The 27,157-nt window shown below is 45.3% G+C and overlaps 1 protein-coding gene across 6 annotated transcripts in view; it reads right to left on the bottom strand.

Annotated features, from left to right (window-relative positions):
* Grip1 (glutamate receptor interacting protein 1) overlaps positions 1 to 13,005 on the bottom strand; it is a 634,030-nt gene extending 621,025 nt beyond the window's left edge. For 4 of the 6 annotated variants that reach the window (NM_001277293.1, NM_001277292.1, NM_133442.2 and 1 more), the window contains exon 1: positions 11,821 to 12,209. In NM_001277293.1, coding sequence (NP_001264222.1) covers positions 11,821 to 11,878 — 58 coding nt within the window. In that variant the 5' untranslated portion in view covers positions 11,879 to 12,209. Of the gene's footprint in view, positions 1 to 11,820 lie in introns of all 6 variants that reach the window. The other 2 variants (XM_006514242.4, XM_006514238.3) reach the window with 2 other exon arrangements.
* Between the last annotated feature and the right edge of the window lie 14,152 nt (positions 13,006 to 27,157).

Genomic DNA, 27,157 nt, shown 5'->3' with positions numbered 1-27,157 from the left:
GGTGGATTTCTGAGATTGAGGCCAGCCTGGTCTACAGAGTGAGTTCCAGGACAGCCAGTGCTACACAGAGAAACCCTGTCTCAAAAAACCGAGAGAGAGAGAGAGAGAGAGAGAGAGAGAGAGAGAGAGAGAGAGAGAGAGAGCGCTCAGAGCTGAGGAGGTGTCTGAGGTGCTAAAAACCTTGCAGCAACAACCACCAAAGCAAGAATGAAAGCCAGAGTTCTGATTCTGGGTGGGCAAGCAGAGTGAGAGTGGGGGTGTCCCCGAAACAACCTAACTACCTAGACTGATATTATCAGTGAACTCCAAGTTCAACGGAGAGACCTTGCCTCGATAAATACAGTGGAGAGAGATTAAGGAAGACTCACATCAGCCTCCGCCTCCATACAAACCTGCACACGTGAATGTGCATCAGCTTACATGAGTACACTGGCATCCCCATGACTATACATGGTCGGACGCACACCCCCAGCCGCTCAGCTCACCCCATCCCACAGACACACATGAGTGTGAAAGGAGAAAGCCAGTGGAGGTCTCTTTTAAAAAACAAGATACCTTCCGTTTAAAATCAGTTACTTCCAGACGCTGAAAGATAAAATTTACAGAAACCTAATAAAAGCCCCCTGAAAAGGCTTCTATGTCTGTTCACTGCAGAACTGGGGAGCTGCGCTCACTCAAAATCCATGTGCATGCTTAATCCTCTAGCGTGGCTTTACTGGGGATGTGGTCTCTAAGAAAGTAATTAAGGCTAATTGGAGTTTTGAGTGGGATGCTGATCTAATAGGATCAATGTCCTTCTCCTCAGAAGACACACAAGAGAGTGTGTCTTAAATCAGAGTCAGTGCCCCTCCTTCCCTCCCCTTCCCCTCCCCTCCCCCTCCCTTCCCTCCATTTATAATAAAACATTTAGCCTCCAGATCTGTAAAGAAATTAATTTCCCCTGCTTAACTTATCCAGTCTACCAGTCACAGTAGTTCCTTAGAGCACCCGATCAGACTATTACACAGGCCATACCTTTTTTTTTCCAGTATGATTACTAGGGTAGGGGGTTGAGTCTATGCGGTCCCCTAATGTAGAGTTAAAATGCTCAATAACTTCACAAGACTGTAGGTGGGAGGTAACAAGGTTACGGATTTGTGGCCGGGCTCTCCTCCGTATATCCACATACCAGCTCCTATATCCACATACCAGCTCGCTGGCACCTCCAGTTGAGGTTCTCTGTTGGTAGCAGCCACCCTACAAGTGCCTGATTCTAGCCTGGCCAATTTTCATTCTCCTAAGTCAAATTACAGGGAGGAAAAAGTGAAACAGTGACAAAGAAGCTAAATTTACCTTGCTTTGTCCAAGAGTTTCATTTGATGGAAATGGGCTCCCATGCTAGAAAATTATACATTTAAAAGGAAACATTTAAAGTCTTCCGAGAAACCCAATTTTGAATGCCACTCTTTTGAGTTAATCATTCCGACGCTTTTGACGGGGCCCAGGTAGAAATTCCTGTGACTAGCTAATTCTGGCTTCTTGGGGAGATCTGTGCATTCCACTCGATCCTTCCTGGTGGGATTTGTGAACATCAGTAAGAAGAGATATAAGCACTAGACACCACGAGATAGCAAGAAGGGAAAGTATTCACAGGTCTCATACAGAATAAACAATGGTATCTTCCACATTATTATGCAAAATGTTTCCCTACAGGACTTAATTCTGCCTTTTTGCTATTTTTTAAGTGTACCAAATGGGTAAAAACATCATTCACTATCTTTTGTTTACATAATGATTTGTACCCAAAAAAAATACATAAATTTGAATTATTCTGTCAAACTATAAACAAGATTTTCATATGGCCCACTAGATCCTATATTCAAAGGCTACGAACATCAAAGACAACAACCCTTCGCCAGTAAAAGAGGAGGGAGAGGAAAATGATTAATTTTATAAATCCAGACAAGAAATCTCGAGTGTATCTGGCGATTTCTTCTAAAAAATCTTCGCTTGAATTTTAAGGTAAGCTTTTTAAAAATGCATCAATATCACACCAAGTATGGTGGTTTACATCTGTAAGACCAGCACTTGGGAGACTGAGGCAGGAGGATTACTATAAATTCTTGGAGACTCTAGACTACAGAGTGAGTGAGACTCTTATCTCAGAATAAACTATCAGTATCTATTAGGAAACACACGGTGCTAATTCCGAGGAGAAACACGTCAGTTCTCACATGCCTGTGTCTGCTGAAGAGATAGAGAGGGCAGACTACTAGCCAACCAGTCGAGAAGGGCTGTGCACAATGTCAGTTGAGAAGGCATTGAGGAGAAACTGTCTGCTTCAAGCTACGTCATCTCTGGGCTGCTGGGCAGACTGCTGGGAAAGGAAAGACTAATTCCTGGGTAGAGAAGAGCATATTAAAGAACGCAGTGGCCAAAAACACCACCACCTAACACTCAGGTCCCGTATTTAACACAGGCGATATTCAATATGGCCACAGGTCCATAGAGTGTCAACATTTACTGTAAGAGAACCCTGGCTCCCAGGAGGGGGAAACGCTGGTGGGACGGGTATGGAGGAAGGTCGCAGACTAAGAGATCTCACGGGCAGACTCAGTGATAAGGCCCAGGAAGAGCAACTCAGCTGCCAGGGTGACATTCAAAGGAACAAGAGGCACAGACTCATTTCAGTAGATACCAGGGCACAATGCCCAGGTCCAAGCATGCCAAATCCAGAGCAGTGGGCACACTGAGGGTTACACAGTAAAGAGGCGAAATGCCCTTCACCCAGCATCATAGGACACTAGACGGTCCCCTTCACATCAATACCATCTTGGGACAGAAGAGAAGGAAAGCACTGAAAGTTGGGGAAACTGCAGAAGAGTCCTGGAAAGAGGACTGAAGTGCTCTCGACTGGAAAGACCAGACTTCATTTTCAGTAGGAACAGGCTTACAGAGGGGGTAAAGGCACTTACAGAAACTATGTTTCATTTCAAGTGATGGGTCCGTTTTTATGCAGTTCCTCCCTAGGCTACTGAGCTCAAAATCATCCTACCGTATGCACACCTGAACCCAGTACTCTTTGCAGTAGTCTGTGGGGCGGGGTACATGTTACTTATCATGGTTAAATATGTTAAGTGAAAGGAAAGACTGAAGAAAGTCCTGCTACCATTTGACGTGATCACATGCTCATCTGTGATTGGTAGGCTCGACTCATGCTCATCTATGATTGGCAGACTCATCTCGTGCTTCTCTGTGATTGGTGGACTCATCTCAACAAATGGGATAGAGACAAGGGCCGGCCCAGTGTACACAACGCATTGTGTTGAGCAACTACAGTTCAACCTGTTACTAACTAAAAATAGTCCTTCACCACAAACAGTCTAAGAAGGACAAATGTAGATCAAAAAAGGACAATTGGAGAGGACAACCTAAATATGACACCAATTTCAAGGCTAAAATTAGGTTTTATATTTTTAGGATTACCACAGAGGACATTTCATGTAAACGGTGTGTTTATGACCAGGAAAATCAGGTGGTATTCATAAGTTCAGATAGAAAAAATAAAGAGTAATGACATGGTTTTCTGCAATAGCAAGGACTGTATTTGCACTGCAGAGGGAATTTAGTTTCAGCAAAAATACATGCAACCAATGTTGTTCGTTTCAATGTGACTGATTTTTGAAAGGTAATATTTGTGTTTCACCTGCTTGGCTTCATGGTCACAGTGCCACAAACACTAGGAGTTTGTGCCTAGTTTTATATCGCTGCGTATTTAAGTAGCACCATAAAAAGGAAGGGGAAAGAGGCAAAGATTAGCAGAAACTTTCTCCTCACTTATAAAGACCACAAGCATGATTTCAACTTGTTTCATGGTGATGGAGTCTTGGATACTGGGTTGAGGTAATGGGCCTGACTAGAGAGAGCCAGAAAATCAACAGTAAGAAGCAGAGTTCTTTCTGCCTGTGAACTGGACCCCACCTCTACTCGCATCCTCACTCCCCCCAGTCCACAGCCAAGGATGCTGTGAGGAAGGAGGGCTGAACACCAAACACGATGTATCTTAGATGCACCGCTGCACTATTTTGTTACATGTGCACTGTTCCCTGACACTGTGTCAAAGGTTATAAAGCCCAAGCCGGAAATCTTAAGGCTCATTTGGACCTCACTTTGGAAAACTAAGAGTTAAGATTTTAAATGAAGGGGTGTGTGTGTGTGTGTGTGTGTGTGTGTGTGTGTGTGTGTGTGTTTTGCTATATTTTATAAGAGAAAAGTAACTCAAATAAAAGCCCAGTCCTGAGATGGCCTACTAACAGGCAAATGTCCTTCATGAGTCTTCAGTCTTCCCCAGCTTCCCACTGTGTGACACAACCATGTAACAATAACAGCTTTCACCTCTGCCCATCACTCCCCCCACCCCCCACTGTAAAGCATGCCAAGAAGGATCCTTACTCTACAGATGACAAAAATCAAAAGTACTAGGGGCTGTCTACCTGGGCCCAAAGACAAGAAAATGCTGAAAAATATCCAGCCCAGGTTAGGCAACTCTGAATCCAGAGTCAGACGTTGATTAAAAGTCTCCACAGAACATTCAGTTATTTTCAGAACGCTACGAAAATGAAACTATCTAATCTAATTCTACCAAGAAGGGAGGTACTTTTGTAAAATAAACACTATCATCTTTCTCTTTCAGTAGCCAAAGGTCATCTAAAATTCCAAATTATTTTTAAGAGATACACATAGAGGAAGGTAGTTACTTCTCATTTATGATCAGACAGCATCTGAATTTTATATAACTAAAAGGGTAAATTTGTTAATCCATAGTAAACTATACTCAGACTGGTGGACAGCCATGCCGGTGGTCCTTTATTGTGAAATTAACATACCAGACTTCATCAAGTCTACCCAGATCGGGTGCTCTGAAGAAACAGAGTTCAAGGTCAGCCTGTCAGATAGAGCTATATAGTGAGACCTTGTTTCAAAGAGAGAGAGAGAGAGAAAGGAGAAAGTGAGAGGGATAGGGGTGGGGGGTCATCAAATCAAGGTAGCAGCCTGTTCACTCCCCAGACTCCTCCAAGTCCCTACCTATCACAGGCTCCCTCCACGCTACCCAGGTCACTTTTCTAAGAGATGAATGGAATCCAATCACTCATCTTTGGACAAGCCACATCTCCCACTGGACAGCTTAAACTTCATCCTGGCAACAGGAAGTCCTGCACCTTGCCTTCTCCACTCTCCTGTTCCCCTTGCCCTCTGAGGTGGAGGTGAGTCTCCCTCCCACTCTACAGCCCATACACACAAGGCCGCTGTCGACCCATCCGACCCTTGAGCAATCACTAGCAGCCCGGGAGATGCTCTGTTCAGTGGCACCCATCTCCCAGAAGCCTCTTCCTCCTTCCAAGTTGTCCGCCCCTTCCTCAGGTCACCACCACTGGCTTCTGCCCTGAGAGCATCTTCCTCCCCACCACCCACCCAGCACAAACACTCTCTTTCACTCTTCCTTGGCACTAGTCTGCAAGGGATCAAAGAGGCAGCAGCTGCAGGGTGTGGGTCATACCCAGGACTCCACAACTGTATGTAACCATTTCCCTCCAGCCAAAACCAAGACGTGGTCTTCCCATCCACACACATCCCTCAGGGCCCAGTGTGACCCACAAGCAAGGGGAGGAAATGTGGCCTTGGCTTGTTTGTTTCTCCACTGAGTTTTTTGCATTGTTGTAGAAGTGTCGGATTACACTACATCAAAGATCCTGGCTTCAGAAAGCTCCTGCTTCACTGCTACCTCTCAGGAAGCGCTGGCCTTGGTCCCCTCTGCCAGCTGGGAACCTCTTATCACCTCATCACCTAGATAACATTAAGGTGCTAAGTTTACAGGTCTTCTACTTCAAGACAACATGGAAGTAATGAGAGGTTTTGCCAAAACTTAACACTTACACTTTGGTCTCTGAGTGGACAGTTTGCACTCAATGCTATTTCTCTTCAAATTACTTGCTCTCTACCCCTGCGTTGAAGCCAAATACTCTAACATCCAGGATACAAGTTATGCCTTGTCCACAGTCCTCTTTTGCTGCCTGCAAGTTAAACACTGTAGAGATGAAAGATGGCGGGACATTAAATCTGATGCATTTTAATTGCTAGATATATTCAGACAACATTAACTTTCCCATAAAGCTGACAGCATCTAACCCACTCGGGACCTCTTCTCAGTGGAAACCTGTATCAATAGGTTTCTCATATTTACACTTAAGAAACACATGCATCTCAGAAAGCCAAAGGTACAAGACTGAAGCCTAGAATCAGCTTTGCCTCTCAGAGCTGAGGCAGCTAGAAGGGTGACCAGACCCTCTGTTCCTGTTGCTTTTGCATTTGGTATTTACTAACTACTCTTGCAACTTAATGGAAAGCAAGTTATTGTTAAACTGTCTGCCATTGTAAAGTGCTTAGCACAACAATATTAAATCCCAGGGTATTCAGTTCTCAATTTCCTTCACTGGTATGAATTGATAGTCCTTTTTCTCGGTTTAAGAAGCCCAATCAGGTTGCCGCAGAAGAAAGCATGACTGGAGGAGGTCCCTTTGTTTGATCACTGGTAGCCAGGCTGAGAGTTCAGATATATGGTTTTAATTACATAATATGTTTGGCAACAAAGCAACAGTTCAATGCCCACTACAATGCAGTCATTTGCCGGCTCACAACAGAAAAACAATACCTTGTTCTCCTTAATTCTTGCCATCCTGGCTAATACCCTCAGACAACAAGGGAAAATGGTAACAGTGTTGAAACCTTGGTGGAAAAGCTATTGCCCTAAATGAGTTACTTTAAGCTTGTCAAATAATTTAACTGAGGAATGTATTGAGCCAAGTGTGGTGGTTCCCACCTGTAACTCCTAACACTTGGGAGCTAAAGAAGGAGAGCATTTTCCAGCTAAGCCGGGACCACAGGGAGAGACTGTGTATCAAAATTGAAATGAATAGGGACTGTGAGATATCTTAGTAGGTGATAAGACCTGCTCAGGAGCCTGACCATCTAAGCTGAACCCTTGATGCCCACAGGTTGAGAGAGAACTGGCTCCCACAGGTTGCCCTCTGATTGCCGTATGCATGCAGTGGCATGACTTACACACACAAAATAAGTAAGATAACATGAGTGAATAAATGCATTCAAGTCACCATCTTTACTACTCAAGTTAGTATGTCTGTCTTCCAAAATCAGTGTCTTCCAAAGTCAGTGTACAGAAAGCACAAAATATACCTGACAAGTGCTTTCCTATATAAGTAACTTAATAACAAGAACAAAAACAAAACTGTCTCAGGAATTCAAGATGGAAGATTTGCCAGCAGCTTTTTCTGAAACGAATAATGCAAGATGTTATTGTGCTAATAAAATACTACAGCTTCTCTAAGGAATTGTAGCATAACTTCTCTTTTTTTAATTATCTCTTTTTAGAAATTAGTACCCAGGGTATTAACTTTGTAACTAAAAGCAAATGTGTTGATTGTGGGCCACAAGTTCCTCATCTGATAGCAATGCCTACCTTACAACTATAGTGGAACCCCATAATTGCACAAAGCCACACACACATATGCGGCATCCAACGGTGTCCAACACCCAGATGACTCCAGACTTGTTCACCTTCTTTCCCTTCTCCCACACAAAGCTCCCCAGTCAAAATTCAAATGTCAGGCTGGCATTTTATTAAACAGGGTGTGACATGATGTCACCAGGTTTCCACATGATATGGAAACAAATCAGACCAAGGGTACACAGTAAAGGTATACTTTTTAACTCTCTTCCCCACCCCCATCCTTTCTCGTTAATGCCTTATCAAAGCTAACTACAAGTAAAGGCGTCTACAGCTCTCATTTGCCAAACTACACATAGAAACCCTAGACAGGAACTTCTGTAGCAGAAATGCTAAGTTCACATGTAGACCTCCAAAACTTACAAGAAAAATTTTAAAAGCAAAGGTGTAGAGGAAGATAAAATGGATGCCTTTCTTCCCTGGTAAGCATTTATGCCAATATAACATACAGTTGAAACATCGTTACAAGTGGATAATATCGATATACTCTACTTAGCCTAAATTTCAAATTTAAAGGAAACGCCAATTAGTGTTATTTTATTGCCCCAAAATAGACTAGGAAGGGCTATGCTTACAACAGAAAGATATCATTCCTATTAAGCAGCACATTTGATTATAAATGCTCTCGCTGCACTTTGTTAAACTGTAGTGAACATTCGCTAACCAAACCCTCACGAGTCAGAAGGAAAGCCACAAGGCAAAAGACAGGCACTGTTAACTAAAGAGGTACCTATGCCTTGGTACCGTCTTCTCGGTGGAAACTGCATTCCGATTCCAGCGGCTAAGCAGCAGATGTCAAACAACCAATAAACTGCTTAATTTCATTTGATTGGAAGGGATATTAAAGAGAACACCGTACTCTTCCCTAGTCTCCTAAAAAACATTTACCCCAAAGCGTATCTGGTGGCTTCCGAGTCGATGGGGGAGAGGACAGAACAGAGAGGCTGTGTCCTGAATTGCAACGGTGTGTCCCCTCACATGGGTGAGTCTCCACATGTCATCTCGGCAGTGTGAACACTGGCTGCCACAACCCATATGTTGCCGTTGCTCTGCTCAACCCTGCGTGCAGTAGCCATAGCTCATTCAATATTGTCTTGACAGAGGCTTCCAAGACAAACCCAAGTTATGAACGGCATATAGGTTTGATGGGAAACTACGTAGCCTAGCCAAAACACCTTTTGTATGTGACAATAGTACCAAAAAGGTACACTCCACTGAGTGGTCCCTGTGAGTGGACGCACTATCATTCCTCATTTGCTCCTCTGCCTTATCTTTAAGACAGGGTCTCTCACTGAGCCCAGAGCTCCCCAACACAGCTGGATCGGCTGCCTAGCAAGATGCAGTAATCATCAGGTCTCCACTTCCCCAGGAGGAGCACTGCAGGCAAGCACTTGTGCACCTGGTTTGTTTACACGGGCTCTGGGGTTTGGAACTCCGATCCTCCTGCTTGCACGGATGCTGACTAAGCCATCTCCCCAGCTCCTCCCATCCATGTCTAAACCAAAATTAGCATTTTAAAGAAATATTGCTGAGATAGAGACTTAAATATATATATATATATATATATATATATATATATATATATATATATATATATATACATATATATATATATGGATCTTGAGGAAGCTAGAACTTCATATTAATTCGAGTTATAATCAACAAAGATACTTTAAAAAATAAAATTCACATAAAAAAAGTTATACTAGTCTCCATAATGTGTTTCAGCATGGTAAATAGAAGCTGGGGTTGGAAGAGGTATAGAAAGGGCACAGCCCACATTAGGATTTAATGCTACAAATTGGCCTTTTGGTTGACTGTATTCTCAAACAATATTAAAAATATAATATGTATTCCATGTTGATTATTTTTTTTGACTGGCCTGATAGCTTATATTTCAAAAGTAATCATGGGGCAGTGGGGCAGTCTATACAATGTTACTTCAAATGCAAAGAAAAAAAAACGTCAAGCACTCAATACATTCTGCAAAGGGCATAATCCGAGCAGTGTCCTCTGACAGACATACCAAAAGTCACGGAAGCATCTCAATACACTCACATACACACGATACAACCACATACGCAAGTTCTACGTTTATGGACGATGTTTAAAGAACAAAATCATTTGCACATTCTCAATAAGGCAGGACCTCAAAAAATACTACTAATATACATATATATATATATATATATATATATATATATATATATGTATGCACACACACTTCTATACACACGTGCTGTTTAGAAAAACATCTCATGAGCAATGAATAAAAACATTGAATAAATAAATAAATAAATAAATAAATAAATAAATAAAAGCAACCAAGGGCCATACATTCCCTGTTCCCTCCTGTTGGAGGAGCTTTGGCTGCCCAATTTGTCTGACTCAGATTTTTGTGCACTGGAGGAATTCCGGTCTTATCTCAACCAAGCAGATTAGGTGATCATCTTTCAAAGTTACTATATTTCTAAAAGACATACAAGTACATTTTATTACAATCCCCCCCCCCAAAAAAAAAATCTACCCACTTCAGCATTCTGATAAAAACCTAGGGGCAACACAGTAGTGATTTTTTTTTTTTAATCATCAAACTGACGCACTTAACATCAGGTGCGTCGCAGCATTTAGCTGATAGGACAGACCTGGGTGCTTGACAGACCCCTTTCTTTCATTGCTTCAACCTGGTAGTGAAATATTGGCACCTGGATCTGCAAATCTTAAGATATGGTTATGCAAAGGCAGGCATTGAAGCATTTCTGTAGCAGGGATACCACTGGGCGCGGGGCGGGGGGGGGGGGGTAAATCCATGGTCACACGCCAGAAGTGTACTGCAAATGAATGCACAACTCTAATAAGGAAGTGGTTTTAAAAGGGACAGATTCCCTGAGTCATTAAAAAGGCTATCAACCAAAGACGCGCTGTGCCACCTAGAGAAAAACTGGAAACTGTACATTGGTTTCTTGGCTGTAAGCATTTTTTTCCAAAACCTGAAACTTTTAGCATGACGAGTAACACCAGCCACCGTCCATACCAGCTCCCCCACGCTGCAGAATCAAATTCTTTTGGGGTGGGGGGGGCAGGGGGGAAATAGCGCTGTCCCTTCTACACACCAGATTGGCTTCCTGCTTCCATCACAGCCTACCCACGAAGCACCATTTAACCTCCAGCACCAACTGTTAGTCATGAAGACCCTGCAGCCTGAAAGCCATTCAATTCTCAAGCAGGTTCCTTGAACAAGCCAAAGCAGGCTGTAGTTGAAGCAGCAGGAGTATATAAACCCTGGTGGACCTTGACAGCCAGGGAATCCCTCTGGATGCTGCGCACCCCACAGCCCCATGGGGCCTTGGTAGGAAATTTTGGTGTACTCCGTACATGATATCCAGGTTACGGCCAACCACTGCACAACCCAAACACCGTAAGATGACAACAGAACCAAGCGTTTAGAGTGCAAAAGGCCTTCAACTTTTCCTCTCCGCGAGTCACTTCAAAACAACGTGCCCAGCACACTTGGCAGGCTGAAGCACAAAGGGGCTGCAGAGCCACCTGGCACGGAGAGCCGTGTCTTCCGAAGAAAACAGACAGTAATTATGAAAAGTCCGCAGTCCTGCGGTATTAACTAGAAAGCCGGGACTGCGCTGGGCATAACTCATCTTTTAGGCAGTCACTACCAGCCAGGGGACAGTCAGTCCTCTCTCCCCTCCCCCCTTCCAGCGACCCAAGGCAGCGCCCCCTACCCGCCCCCCACACTCTTCCCCCTTCTACTCCCCCTTTAAGAATCTCCTGCAACTTTGGGTTTGGCAGCACCATCGTAGCCCAGCCAGAGGCGGGGACATCGTCAAGGCGGCCGCGGCAGGAGGAGGAAAGTTTGAAAAGTCACTTAAAGCATTGCAAGATTCTCCCCCACCCCCAGCACCAGGAGAGCCCACCGCACAGAGAGGAGCCGGGGCTCCACGTGCGCAGCGGGCCCAGGAGAAGCTGGAGTTCCCTCTAGGTCCTCGGTAAGAAAAAACAGAATCTTTCCCCGGGCGAAAAGTTGCTTGCCGCAGCACTGTTCCCTTGCCCCCTCGGCTTTTCCCCCCTCCAGATCCCCAAACCCCCTCTCGGATTTCGCAAGGTGCCACCTGGCCTGGAGCGCGGTCCCCGGAGGGCACGGCGCCCCTCCCTTGCCGGCCGGAGGACAGGTCTCGGGGAGCTGGGGGACAGGGAGGCACCGAGGGCGCCCGGCCCGGCCCCCCAGGCTCGACCGCCAGGCTCACCTCTCTCCTGCTCCTCCGCTTGTAAGCAGATGGGGATGTTCTTCTTCCAGCCCGGCATGGTGTCTGCTCCCTGAGCTTGCTCCGGGGCGTACTCGCTGGCTCGCTCACTCGCTGGTCGCCGGCTCTGGGGCTCGCCGCGCCTCCTGGCTCACGCCCTCCGGCCGGTAGCAACACGCCCGAGGCTGCTCAGCGGGGCTGGGGCGCCGAGGCGACTCCCCGATACATTGAGGCGACGCCGCGCGCCCCGCTGCTCGCCTCCAAGTCTCCCGAGCTCCCCGGGGGTGGCGGTGGCGGTGGCTGTGGCGGTCGGGCCGCGCGGTAACCGGGCAGAGCTGGGGGGGGGGGGGGGTTCTGCAGCCGCGGTGGCGCGGTGTGGCCGCGAGGCCGGGGGACCGGAGCAGGCCGGTGTAGGACCGCCGAGCCCCCGGAGGTGGGCGCCGGCGGGAGCTCAGGGCTGGCGCCGCCTCGCTCCGCTCCTCCTCCTCCACCTCCTCCTCCTCTTCGTCGTCCTCGCCTTCTCCTTCCTCGTCCCTCCGCCGCCAGCAGGTGGGACTCGGAGCCGCCGCGGCCGCACAAAGCTCCTCGGGGCGGGCGGGACCGAGCTGCGGGCTCCCGGGGCGCCTGTCGCCAGAGCCTCTCCCCCCGAGACGCGCGCGAGGCTGGGCGGGCACGGAGGGGCGCGCGCGCTCACACCCTCGGCGCCCGGATCGCCGGCCTGCGAGGCGCGCCCGGCCCGCCAGGTACGGAGCCTGGCACCCCGCCGCCGCTGCGGAGCCCTCGCCCGCCCCTCCCGGGCCTCCCGCCCCGAGCCCGACCGGCCGCTTAGGCGGCTTTGGCGATGACCTCGATGAAGCAGGGGGCAGTGTCCTTCCCTCTAGTCCCTCCTTCTCGCCGCTCACTCCCCTCCCCAGCCCTGCCCGTCGCCCCCTCCCCCAAGTTGAGACTCGCAGCTCCGGATTCGCTAACTTCGCCCTCAACACAGGGGCAGTGGCAACTTTCGGGATGGTCGGCGCTGGTCCCAGGGGTGGGGACGGTGGGAGCCAGGAGCCCCTTTTGTTTTAAAGGATGCAAGCAGACCTCAGCTGAGTGAATATTTAATAGCTGTCTTCAAGTGTAGGAAGGAATTTTATGATCAGGTTTTATGATTAGTTTCTTCCTCTTGTCATAGGCTCACAGAAAGAAAAAAAAAATCAGTGGAAAATGAATAAAGGTGGGGAGGGGGAGGGGGGACAGAAGCCTTTGTACCAGAGCCTGGAAGGTTCTGCCCAGGCATGTGGGCTCTTCCTTGAGACCTCAGTGCTACTAGGAGAGGGACTTTTGGCAGCTGTCTGTCTTGCATGGAGATGCCATTCATTTCTTCAAGCCTGGGCCTCTGGCTGGAAAATAGCCATGCCTTTCCCTCCCATCTGACGGGTTCTGAAGAGTTTGGAGCCCCAGAGGCTGTATCTACTGGAGTGTGGTTTGGGGGTTTCGCCTCTGCGGTTTCTTTTGGCCTCTGAAGGAACTGTGGTTCCTCTCCCTCAATGGGGACATCAGCTCTTGCCAGCCTTCTGCTCTCTCACTGCCAGAGCAATAGCATAATCACACAGCACCTGAAGATAAGGTCTGTCTTCTCCTGCCATCTCATAAACTGTCTGATCAAGCAGGGATGTTGGCACCTGCCGTTGCCCCTTGTGCGAGTGCTTGGTTGTCACTGCAGAGCTGCCCTGCTGCCAAAAACCAGTGGCTGTCTCTCCTAAGGAAAGAAAGGAAAGGATTCAAGAGCAGAGCTACACAGCACCTGGGAGCTGAAGAGCTAAGTAGAAACTGAGTCACAACATCCCAGGGGTTCTTAGAAATCCCATCTGCGCTGGGCAGTGGTGGCTTGGTGGTGCATGCCTTTAATTCCAGCACTTGGGAGGCAGAGGCAAGTATGTCTCAGAGTTCGAAGCCAGCCTGGTCTTCAGAGCGAGTTCCAGGACAGCCAAAACTATACAGAAAAACTCTTTATTGTCCCCGCCTTGGCCCCCCACCCCCACCCCAGTCCCATCTGAGCAGGCTCCTTTCAGACTCTTTGTAAAATCCAGAAAAACAGATGGCATAACTTTGGTCTTGCCCTAAGTTTGTTTCAAGAATGTGCCTTGATTTTCCGGAAAGATTAAAGGGCATCCAGCAATAGCCAGGCTGGCTACAAGTACAGGCATACACTCAGCTTCCAGCAACACAAAAACCGCTGGAGCATTTGATGTAATATCTACGATGCGGATGATTATTCTAACAGGTGTTATTCTGGGGGGCCTGACTAATAAACCTCTGATATGAACTGGCCCTTACTCATGAGGTTTTACTGCAATCAACGGTATGATTGCCCCACCAAAGTGACAGCCTAGTGATGCCAGAGTTCTAACTTGTACCTACTGATTATATTTTTAACTCTGACAAAATCCCTACTATGTGTTGGACTCTTGGATAAAAGCTAGGGATACTGGAAGATTTTTTATTTATTTTATTTTGGTAGTAATTCAAATTAGCACATCTTAGATACTAGGGTCAGATATTATCTTGTGACTAATACAGCTGCAAAGAACAAACTCTCTAAGTCATAACTTGCCCCACCTCGTGTTATTTGTCTCAAATATGTGTTCACTGATAGCGAACATCTTGCATCACCATATCGTATATGGCCATCAGCAACTAAGTCCCTAGCTGTGTCCCGGATAGTAGCTTTTCTTTTTGTATCTCTAGCTACAAATGTAGCTTTTCTCTTTGTATCTCTAGCTACAAAGGAAATAAACTCACTGATACTCAAGGGTGATAGCATTTGCCCTCAGTGGGCTACCCCTGGTATTCTCTTCATGAAGCCTTCTCATTGTATTATTGCGATCACTTGACAGAAAAATATTAGAAAAATACTACTAGGTAATTTGAATTGAGTCTGATGTAGCCTTATATTCAAAACAATGCATCTGAAAGTCTATTCCAAGAGATTGTAACATTATCTCGAGCTTTATTTTTAAAACAAAAAACTAGATCTCAAGCAGCTAAGCACATTCATTTTTTTTTTCTTTAGTAAATTTGAAAATTAATGTCCTTTAAAGAATGGGCAGTAACAGTTAATCAAAAGGGGGGCCATGAATTTGAAAAGGAGTGGGTGTCTTGGGGTTTCCATTGCTATGAAGAGACACCATGACCAAGGCAACTCTTTAAAGGACAACATTTAATTGAGGATGGCTTAATGGTTCTGAGGTTCAGTCCATCATCATCTAGGCAGGAAGACAAACAGGAGAAGACTGTCTTCCAGGCAGCTCGGAAGAGGGTCTCAAAGAACACCCCGACAGTGACATACTTCCTCCAACAAGGCCACACCTCCTAATAGTGTCACTCTCTGGGCCAAGCATATTCAGACCACCACAGTGGGGAAGGGGGGATATATGAGTTTGGAGGGGGGAAGGGAAGGGAGAAAAGCTGTAATTAAATTAAGCCAAAAAATAAACAAATAAATAAGGAAGTACCTATCCCTGCAGCCATGGTTTCTAGACAAGATCTCAATCTGTGGAATTACTTTGAACATAAATTCTTCCAAGAACCTAGAGCAACTTGAATGGTCTTGCAGCCTGAGTTTATAGAATTAAAAATTGACAATGATTTACCTTAACCAAGTTAAGTTAAGACAATGGGACACAATCCCAAAGGTGTCCTTGCTTGGTCCCAATTTTATAATTTTCTGAGTAAAGAAACGGAGGCATACTCTCTCACTTCTAACGCCCTCCTCACCTGGTAAGGAAGGGAAATTCTAGGCCAGGTGGTGATGGCATACTCCTTTAATGCCAGCCCTGGGGAGGCTGACACAGATGGATCTCTCGAGTTTGAGGCCAGCCTAGTCTACAGAGTGAGTTCCAGAACAGCCAGGGCTAAATAGTGAGATCTTGTCTTGAACCACGCCCCTGCCCTGCCCCCCCCCCCAAAAAAAAAGATTAATAGACTGATTCTGTAAACTGGAAGCATTAATTGCATTGTTTGGTCATGGTTTTCCAGTTGTTAGTCATTTAAAGTCCTGAGAACATGTATGCTCCTCTCATTTCCTCCTATTCTGACATTAGGCCCTCTAGTCTCTTGCTCACAAGGCCTTCACGCTAGTGATGATGGTAGGAGTCTGTGGTATTTGGTTTCCGGGATTGGAGGAGTCCTGCAGAAGAGGTAAAATCCCAGCTGTTATTTGGGATTTGCTCCAGGGCCTGGAACATCCACTCCGTATGCATTTTTTTTTAAAAAACTATGCATTGAACTCTTCACACAGAAACCCACTGCATATTAAACAAGCCCGAAAGCCTCAGCCGTGCTACGGAAATCCAGCACCTGCTTGCCACCGCATACGGTGGATCTAAAACTCTTTTAATAGCCCGTCTATCCGCCTACTGGGTACGTGCATCCTTTCAGATGTTACTAACTCACTCTTACCTGCAGAGTCCTCTTTGAACATTCGAAATGAAGGAAGCTTCTTGGGAGCATGTGTCGTCTTGTGGGGAAAAGGGTAGATGGCAGAAAACAAACAGGAGAAGCCTGTGTTGATTTCTATTTAAAATCTTGAGTTGGGAGACTGTAACAGGAGAAAGAACTTCCCAGAGCAAAAAAGAACGTTCACTTTTTAAGAGTCACAGGGTGCTATAAAATGACAGAAGAGAGCACAGAGGATCCAGTCAAAGGTTGGCTCATTTTATGTCAACATGACTGAGCCACCAGGCAGCCAGCTCTTCGGCAAGACATTAATCCACGATCAGCATATATGTGCTCTTTCCCCCTCAAATCCTCATTAGCATTCATGGTTTGGTCCGGTTTCTTGCTGGTGGCCGTTCTGGCCAGGGTGAAATGGAACCTCTGCGGACTTTCCATTTGCAATTCCCTGGTCCCTGGAGATGCTGGGTTCCTTTACTGGTTATCTGTCCTTCTCTTCAGAACTGTCTGTGCGGTTGGTGTGCCCCCTTTTCTGTGCATTAGTCCATCCACTCTGGACATGGGCAGGAAGTTTTATCTAAACATGAATAGAACTAACTTAGGACCCCACGATACGGCTCCTGGGTCTAAGTTGAAAATAATCAACCCAGCATACTGAAAGAGCAGAGATGCAGAATTAACCTAGGTGTCTGCCCAGTAGAATGGATTTAGAAAACTGATAGATAGCATCTTAGTTAGGGTTTTATTGCTGTGAAGAGACACTATGACCAAAAAGCAAGTTGGAGAGAAAAGGGTTTATTTGGCTTCCACTTCCACATCATAGTTCATCATTGGAGGAAATCAGGAACTTAAGCAAGGCAGGAGCTAACACAGAAGCCACGGAGGGGAACTTCTTATTGGCTTGCTTCTCAGGGCTTGCTCAGCCAGCTTTCCTATAGAAGCCAGGACTACTGGCCCAGGGATGGCACCACCCACAGTGGGCTGTGCCCTCCCCCACTGATCACTAATTAAGAAAATACCTTACAGCTGGATCTCATGGAGGCATTTCCTCAATGGAGGCTCCTTCCTCTCTGATGATTCTAGCGTGTGTCAAGTTGACACATAAAACTAACTAGAACAGATAGGTAGATAGAGATAAAAGATAAATAGGTAGGTAGGAAGGTAGGTAGGTAGGTAGGTAGATAGATAGATAGATAGATAGATAGATAGATAGATAGATAGATGATAGAAACATAGATGATAGATGATAGAAACATAGATGATAGACAGACTATAGATAGATGATAGATAGGTAGATAGATAGATAGACGGATGGATAGATAGATAGATAGATAGATAGATAGATAGATAGATAATAGACTATAGATAAATGATAGATAGATAGATAGATAGATAGATAGATGATAGAAACATAGATGATAGACAGACTAGAGATAGATAATAGATAGGTAGATAGATAGACAGACAGATAATAGAGTATAGATAGATGATTAAAAAAACATAGTTGATAGACTATACATAGATGAGAGATAGACCGATATATAGATGGATGATAGACTATAGATGATAGATAGATAAATAGATGATAGACTATAGATAGATGATAGACTATAGATAGATGATAAACAGATAGATAGCAGACAATACATTAAGTAAATAGATGAGAGATTGATAGATGACAGACAGACAGACAGGTGAAATCCTCTCACTTTAGAAATAGAACTGAGTATCATTCTGTTAGGTGAAATAAACCAGATTCTGAAAGTATCTGTGTGCTCCCTTACAGGTAGAGTCTAGGGAAAACCATAACTGACAAGAAAGTAGAAGAGTAACTAGGAATGAGGAAGTAGACCAAAGGTAGGGAGGCCGGGGAGGTAACGGGGTGGGAGCGATTGTGTTCTGTGAGGTATAAAACTGTAACAATACACTCCTCCCTCAGCTTGCACACTTAATACACAGCTAATAAAAACATAAGCATTATAAACATTAGTTTAGATGTTTCTGAGAAGATGCTTTTGGGAGAAACAAACTTTTCAATTAGTTAAGGGAATAAAGCAGACTGCCTTCCCCAGCGCGAGGAGACCCTATCCGGTCACTTGAAGGTCCGGCTGGACCACAAGGCTAACCCTTCTGTGAATGCAGCTTCCCCCTCACCCCCCACTGCCTGAACGTGGAATAAGACCTGGCGCTTCTTCCCGTGTGTAAACAAGAAGTCACCTTTGCCTGGGTCCCAAACCTTTCTTTGCTCAGAGTGGTTCTCAGAACTTTGGACTCGGGCTGAAAACATGCCGTGACGTCTCCTGGGTCTCTAGCTGCCCGGCGCATCCTGCACAGCCTGAAGCTCTTCAGCCTCTGTAGCGGCAGGAGCCAAGTCCTCTAAATGAATCTCCCTGTCTGGGTCTCGGGAGAGTGCTAACATAGAGACCTATGTTCAGTTTCTGGTTCTACCACATTCTAGCTCTGCGAACCTTCCCAAGTCAAACACTGTATTCTTCTGGGGCCTGAAATGGAAAGTTCAAGTGGTCATGTCATGGGAAGAATTAAGTGTGCTAACATAGGTCAGGTGCCCAGCACGGTCCCTAAATACTTAATCATGGGTGGGAAACAGTAATAACTTGGTCAATAAGAGAAGCCTTACAGAGTACATTAGAGGACTCCCAAAAAACGCATTCAAGTTCCTACGAGGGAATGCAAAAACACTCCTATTAGTGAATGCATTCATGATCATACCCTGGCCCAATAACAATCCACAATCTCTCTAATGATCACTTGGTTTAGAGAGACTCTAAAGATCCCCTGATAAGCACGGAAATAAGCCTCCATTGTGTATAACCGTGGGATTGGCTCCTAAAAGGGGAGATTAATGGCAAAAAACCCTACCTTCCTATCGGAGCCTTTGGCATACTAACACCCAAAGGCTCCACCGAGCCCTGCCCTTTCCCTTCAGACTTTTCACAAAGGCCTCTGTACTGCTGACAGCAGAGTTTTGGATTCTGATTCACACCTGACCCATCTTCCACGTTCAGTCTCACCGCCCCGGGGCTCCTGGGGTTGAACAGGAAAGAACATTTTAAATCAGTCCCAAATCCCCAGTTGGTTACCAAATTCTTTCAGACTTACCTTGGGAGGAATTCTTAATCTCTCTCCTTTCTCAGGGCTTCGTCCTGATTCCTGCCTTTTATTATCTATTTCCTGGATAATCCCAACAGCCTGTTTCCGGTTCCCTCCCTCCAGCCTTGCTCTCCCTAAAGTCATGCTGACTTCCACTCTCCCACCACAGTCTTGGTGGCTGTTCCCATACCCTTCTGCCAGAGTTGTTCTCCCTGTGTGCCTGTGCTTCCTTCTCTTGCTTGCCTGCTTCAGCGGCCCTGGAAGTCCCTTGAAGCCCCTTCCATCCATCCTGCACGGCTTCCGTTCCTTAATGGAATGTGTGTTTCTATACACAACTGCTCGTTAGAACTAAAATAGTTTGAGTGCCTGAGGCTAAAAGAAATCGTTTTGCCACAAATATGTGCTAGATCCAGAATCTGAACCGGGGAGTGATGGGCTCTAATCATCTTCCCACCCCACCTTGAAGTACCGCTTTTATGCCTATCCAACGTACTCTACTGTATCTTTGGATCACGATTTCCGTCATTTCGCCAAGACCCACACTACCATATCTTCTGGTTTGTGTAGATCTGATCCGCCCCACCGTACAGAAGGGTGTGTCTATCCGTATGAATTCTGAAGCCACGAGGTTTAGATTCAAACCCCAGCCCTCCACCTGAGAGAACCTTTATCTCCCACTACTTTTGTTTCCTTGTCTGTCAAGTAGGAGTAACGATAGGACCAAGGTCGTATCATCTTCTGACATCTGAAATGCTGGTTCTGAGTTAAGATCAGTATCACAGTGTTAGGAAGGTGCCTGATATCCGTCATTGCTCCCTGTAGGTTGTGTGTGCTCAGCGGGCACTTGCTAAAGGGATGAATATTAAAAAATAGACTCTTTCCTACATAAGCCTGCTGTCTATCAAGAGGACAGAGATCATAAATGTACTCATGACAGAAACTGCATTTGTTCCTAAAATTTAAAAGTCTAATAATATTTCTAAGAAAACGCTCTTGGTCCACACAGAGGTCAGTAAGCAAGTTCCAGGGTGGCGGTTCCGATGTTGCTTAGTAGGAGCACACATTGCCAATCGACGGGAAGGCTAGACATAAGTATCTCATCAGAAAATTAAATAGGTGATGATTACCCTCCTGACATGGGGCAGGGGACGACTAATAATGGATTTAGGTTTTGTCCCTTGAGTGTCTGGAAAAGTAGAGCAGAGGGGTGTCTCTGGATACTGAGAGAAACTGCTGCCAGTGGAGACTGACTGGGTAGAAACTCAGGGCGTAGGACAGAGTGTACAACCTGGGAGGGGTGGGCAGGGGATCAGGATCATGGTAGCAGGTGATAATGAGAATAAAGAGAGAAATGAAAGGGAAGTATTTGGGTGGGAAGTGAGATCTTACTGGTATGTGCTTCTGCTAAGGAGTAAAGACAAGTGGCTAGAACCCCGCCACCCCCGGGCGCAATCACACTTCAGGTTGTATCCACACTGACATGATTGTTTGGGGAAACAACCTGGCAACAAACGCAATCTGCCAACTCCATGTTCTGCCTGCCTTGGCTATAGTTGCAAGCGTCTCCCAAGAAAACAGTCAAGGATAGAGGCAAGAGTTTATGTACCCAGATGTCCATTGTCTCTTTACTCTATGGTAAGAAGCTGCAAATGGGTCAGAATGCCCGGTACCATGGAATTGTTTCCATAAACTACTCTGAATCTTGCAAAAACCTTTAAACACAATCATTTTAAAAGGACAGCCATAAGTTCTCATTATATAAAATTGAACAAAGAGGTTACACACACTGTACAGGTTTTCCGGGTCCTCAGTTCTTACCATGTTTCTGTGTCTGGAGTCAGGGAGAATCATGAGTCTTACGTGTGCACTGTAGGTGTTTCTGTAGGAAGACCTGTGGGTAGGAGACATCAGCCCGAGGGAAAGTTCTAGAGAGAATAATAGCAAGCCAGGGTTTCGAGCATTCCTGTTACCTGAACTGGGAGACGATATTTTATGCAAAACCACAACCTTCAGAATCAACCTTCTGAATCATTTAATGAATCACAAATGTGAATGTAGAAAAGTTTTAGCAATGCTTAGCCAGCTAATTTCATTTATATTGTACTTATGTAATCGTGAAGTATTGGATAGGATCTATGTTTAAAGACAGATTTATTGCCTCTCTTGAATTCTTAAGAATTTGTCTGGGTGTCTGTGTGTGTGTGTTTGTCTCTGGGTGTGTCTGAGTGTATGTGTATTTGTGTCTGTGTGTGTTTGTGTATGTGTCTGTGTGTGTATCTGTCTTTCTCTGTGTGTGTCTGTGTGTGTTTGTGTATGTGTGTGTCTGTCTGTCTGTGTGCCTGTGTATGCCTGTGTGTGTGTCTGTCTGTCTGTGTGCCTGTGTATGCCTGTGTGTGTGTCTGTGTATGTGTGTGCCTGTGTATGCCTGTGTGTGTGTGTGTGTGTGTGTGTATATGTGTGTGTCTGTGTATGTGTGTTCCCACAATGTCTGCACAGCAGAGGACAACTTGCTCTCTGGAGTCACTTCTCTTCTTGTTCAGAGAAACAAACCCAGGTTGCCAGCCTTGGGGTGGCAAGTGCCTTTTCCTGGCTAAGACATTTTGCCCAAGCATCAGTTTTTGAGACAAGGCTTCACTATTTACCAAAAAAATGTGAGACTGGCCTGGAATTCTCCATGTAGTCTAGGCTAGCTTCCATCCTCCTGTCTCAGCCTCTTGGGTGAGACTTGCAGCTCTGCATCGCCAGGAAATTTCTTCCTAAAAAGTGTAAGACAATGGTATTGAAGTGGTCAATACTGATGATTTCTTAAGTTAATAAGAAGGAAAATGTCGAAAGGAAAATGCTCTGGAGGGGACAAGAAATGCCATGAACTGTTCTTTCTTGCTATTGGCATCATCTCTCTTCAAGCATTTTTTACATTTTTTTTTATTTTTTGGTTTTTAAAAGGCAGTTGCTTAATGATGGAGATGTGTTTTGAGGCAAGTGTCATCTGCTGATCTTTTTGGGCATGTTTCAGGGAGTGTTTGCACGAACCTGGATGGAGATGCTCTGATAAACTCCTGGTATGTATGTATCTGAGCATGCGTGCACATGAACATGAGCATGTGTGGGATGCCCTATTGCTCCCAGAGCCAGAAGAACAAAATGTCAGTGTAAATCAAGCATCAGAGAGAAGGATGCTCTCAAAAGATTCAAAAATTCAGAGATGTCAGAGGCTAGGGCCTGCGTAACCCAGGACACTGGTTTGTTTTATGTAAGAAAAAGGAGAAAACTCTAAACTAACGGTAAGAATGGGAGTGGAATGGTAGAACACTAACCTAGCATGTAAGAGATCCCAGGTTCAGTCCCCAGTCTAGAAAGGAAACAATTCAAAGCCCAGTAAAGGCACAAAACAGTAAGGGCCTAATGGTCATCACCAAGAGGAATGAATGCCCTATACCTAATGGTGTGCAACACGCTTTTGTGTGAGTGGAAGCACAGCAGCGCTGGGACACCAGCAGCAACCCAAACAGAACTTGCACTACCACCTTTCAATGGCTACAGTGTGACAAGATGACACCTCTGATGTAGTCCTCCAGGACTACCACTGTCCTCTAAGCAGACGATAGCTCGCTGAGAAATTGTTATGAAACTTACAACTATTATGCTTTTTAATACGTTTTTTTTTATGCATTGGTGTTATTTGCCTGCATGCATGTCTGTGTGAGGGTGTCAGGTCCCCTGTAACTGGAGTGAAAGACAATTGTGAGCCACCATGTGAGTGCTAGGGATTGAACCCTGGTCCTCTAGAAGAGCAGTCAGTACTCTTAACCAGTGAACCATCTCTCCAGCCCATGTCTATGACATTTTAAAGGAATATTTTAGTACATTTTTTTTAAGTAGGAAGAACAAACGACTTGACACTGTTGTAAACTACACCAGAATTGATGTATCTATCAGCGGTTTTGGGTCAGAAACCTAAGGACTTAAAGAGGAGAGATTTCGGCTGAACTTTTGCCTCTGACAACATAGCCGTTTGCAAAGCTGTACTCTTATAGACTTTTTCCTATCTGGTTATGTCAAAATTCCCAATAATGCTCAATTTGCCAACTTCAAACTAACAGCAATTGAACGTCTGAAAGGAAACAAGTAGATGACATGATGAATGCAGGGCATCTCAGCAGGGAGGGAGAACAAAGTATCTCCTGAAGAGGAAATGTTTCCCCTTTAACTAACCACTAAGCTCCACTCATTGCCCCGCTAGCTGTGGGGCCCTGGCCAGCCAATCTGTTGAAATCCCCAGGAACACAAGCCTCAGATCAGCTGCTGTCTAATGTAGCAAAAGGTTTTCTTTAATCCCTTAGGAGTCTGTGGGCTTATTTACTTTTACAGCACACAAAATTCAGGCTCAGCAAGGAACATGAAGTGCTTGACACATATGTATTATGCATGTAAGATCATTTGTCTATATTCTCTTTGACTTCTTCAAATCTGTTCAATGAGCCTTTTTATTCCGCACTTATTTATATATATATATATATATATGGCGTTTCATTAAGATCCATGGCGAGAGTCTCTCCTAGTTTGTGTTTACATTATTTAACCACCGCCAGTGATGTTCGCCACTCGTTATGTAAATGGAAACTAACTTCGAAGATTTATGGTATGATTAGCTTCCTTGCACTTGGTGACTCGGTTGCCTCTTGATTTTTATTTATGTCTTGAATGATGAGCAGCCTTTGCCTCTGCCCGCCCACGCGGCCGTCTGATCCTTAGATATGGCTGGGAATGAAAGTAGTATAACACAACTACATACACTGCACAATGGCAATAGCAAGTCTAGACACCGCAGGGAGGTAGGTCAGCTTCCTGGAGGAACTGGAAGTCTGCTCTCAGTGGGAGAAGCTGTGCTGGGCCTGGTGCAGAAGCCTGCAGAGTGAGGTCCTGTGCAGATAGCTCGGTGGGAGACCAGTAAAGTCCTATACAACAGAAACAAAGGCCTATAAATGATTAACAGGCAGACAACGGCGCTGTGATTCAAAATTGTAAGGAACAGTAGACCAGCACTGAAGGATGCAATTATCAACAGCTGCCTTGAAACTCAACAGAAAATCCGGATAAATGGCACATTTGCCTGAGACAAAGTGCAGATGATGTGGACGAGACCAGAGCCAGGCTTGTGAAGAGACCAGAGACAAATTGAAGAATTTTCAAGGCAATGCCCGGCCCATTCACAGTTATTAATCAGTTCTTATATTATCACCCATGTGAAAAGCCAAAGAAGAAAAATCTAAAACTAAGTCAGAAACAGAATAAAACCATCTAACTGAGGAGCTCAGTGGGGTTCCCACAATGGAGATTTTATCAAGCAAGAGACATGGCCACACTTTTACTTCAGTAAAATACAGTCCACATTCCAAGTTAAGGAAACTTACCAGATCCCACTTATCTACCTGTAATTTAGTTCTATTTTTACCTCAGTTCACAATCCCAATTATCCAGTGTTTTGGTCTTAGTCATATTCAGAACAGCCTGAAATAAAATTCTCTTTGAAGCTGCCTGTAGCCTTTTCAGATTCAGACTCCTCAGCTCCTCCATCCACCGCCTCCCCATACCCACCCGCAGGCTCCCATGGGGCCCTTTCCCCTCCTCCTTGCCTTCCCCAAACTGTACTGGCCTCAACACATAATCTCTGCTTCCCAAAGACAATCGATTAGCATGACAGAATGCATGCTAAGGTCTGTCCCGTCCCTAGTAAAAGGACAAAGGACTTTGGTTTTTCTATCTGATGTTTCCCTTCTGGGGATTTCTGCTTTGAAGAAACATCTCAAAGAGGTAGACTTGGCAGTGATACCTTTAGGTAAAGATGTTAAATCAGTCTCTGCCCTCTCCCCCCTCTCTTCCCTCTCCTCTACTCCCCTCTCCCCTCTCTGTCTCTGTGTGTATATGTCTCTCTGTACATGTATATTTGTTTGTCTGGGTGTGTATGTATATATGTGTCTGTATGTTTCTGTCTGTCTGTCTGTCAGTGTGTTTACCTGTGTATGTGCATGTGTCTGTGTGTGTGTGTGTGTCTGTCTGTCATGTATATGTTTGTTTTTGTGTGTGTCTGTATATGTGTGACTGTGTGTCTGCAAGTGTGTTTGTCTCTCTGTGTGTATGTCTGTGTGTGTGTGTGTATGTGTGTGTCCACTTTGTGAAGACTTGGGAGCAGCTATGTGGAGGGCTGCCGTGAACTCAACATTAGGTTGTACCCTAGGAGAAAAGATGTCCTTTCAAGAGCCTTGCAATTTGGTGTCTATAATAAAGGTTAAGATACTTGAACTGTCCTTTTTAATTGGTCCATATTTTAACTTTGCATGCAGTGGTAAAAAGAGGAGGTTTTTTTTTGGCATTGAACTCCTAATGAGTAGAACCTAAGTATCTGAAATTTTATTAAAATAGTAGTCTGGTTTTGACAGTGTTGTACTACTGTGAAAATTAATTGATTGTTTCATCACTTGAGCTTTGGAAAAGTCATTAAGGTTTTTATGGTTTATGGAAAATTGAGAATTGAAGTGTGCTAGAATCAATGTGTTATCTGACGTACGAAGAAAATGGCACTTCAGATGAAGGAAGGCATCAACAACTGCTCAGAGCTCTTCCTCTGCTCTTCTGCTTTGACGGGCGTATTTACATAGAGCTTCTATATTTACTTGCATTCAGAAGCCCTTAGTCAGTTGTTTCATTGTGATGCTCGTGAGCACAAAATAATGAGATCTGAGAGATGAGCCGCTGCATATTAGAATCTATTCTTTGCTGAGAATTAAAAAAAAAAAAAAAAAAAAAAGATATTGAGGACATAATCTAGAGTACCAGAAACAATCCAGCAGGGCTGTATAGACTTTGAAACAACCTTCAACAAGAAGGTTGAAACTGGCCTAACGTGTCAGCTTCCCCCACCCCCACCAATCACCACACACACTTAAATGTTCTATATTTGGCTTATATATGTTATGAAGAAAATCACAGAGCCTTGTGCAAATAATAAGCAATGAGTTGGGGCTAGCTGATGCTATCTGGACTTCCCAGCTCTATGTAGACCTCAGAGGAGGTAACACTCATTAGGAACAGAGAATAGCAGCCTGTAACTTTGTTCTCAGTTTCTCCTTTCCATGTGTCCTCCTGATTGAGTCTTCTTCTCATTATAACCATCAGTGATCTGGAAGAACTCCATCTCATCTAGTTTTTATAAATAGCTAAAGGGTTGGGAGTTTAAAGTGTAGCCACGACTGCCGCTATTCATTTCTGTCACATCAATTCCGAAGGGAGAACTGTATTTTCCTTGTTGAAAGGCTCCCAGATCTTTCAGAACTCCCTCAGCTGGACACTGACCCTTTCCTCCGTTAGGTGGACTCGCCATCCTTTTACAGGGTGCTGACCGTCACACCACTCTGCGCTGTCCCAGGAGCGAAGGCACACCAGCCAGCCCTGAGAAGTTGGTCAAGACGAGCCTTGTCTCGAGAGCACAGAGTGTTGCGCTCACCTCATCCAGCAAGAAAAAAACGCAACATGGTCGAATTCTTCTCAACAGCCTTTTTTATTTCTGGAACGCCTCGATGCAACGGGGACCCGGGAAACCCAGGGAGGACTGCTTATATACACCCCAGCACTGGGGAGAGCTATGTGTCCTCCTGGGATTGGTCAGTCTGCCCGCACTTTGATTTGTATGCACTGGCTCCAGAGGGGTTGGCGCCAGATTCGGGCTAGCGCCTGCGCAGTGCTGTTGTTTACAGCGACGGTGTACCGGAGGCCAGTGCCACCTTTTAGGCGCCCG

The sequence above is a fragment of the Mus musculus genome, chromosome 10 (genome assembly GCF_000001635.26).
Source record: "Mus musculus strain C57BL/6J chromosome 10, GRCm38.p6 C57BL/6J".
Taxonomy (NCBI): Eukaryota; Metazoa; Chordata; class Mammalia; order Rodentia; family Muridae; genus Mus; species Mus musculus.
The sequence above is the reverse complement of the archived record's forward strand: the minus strand, read 5'-3'. Positions and strand labels throughout refer to the sequence as shown.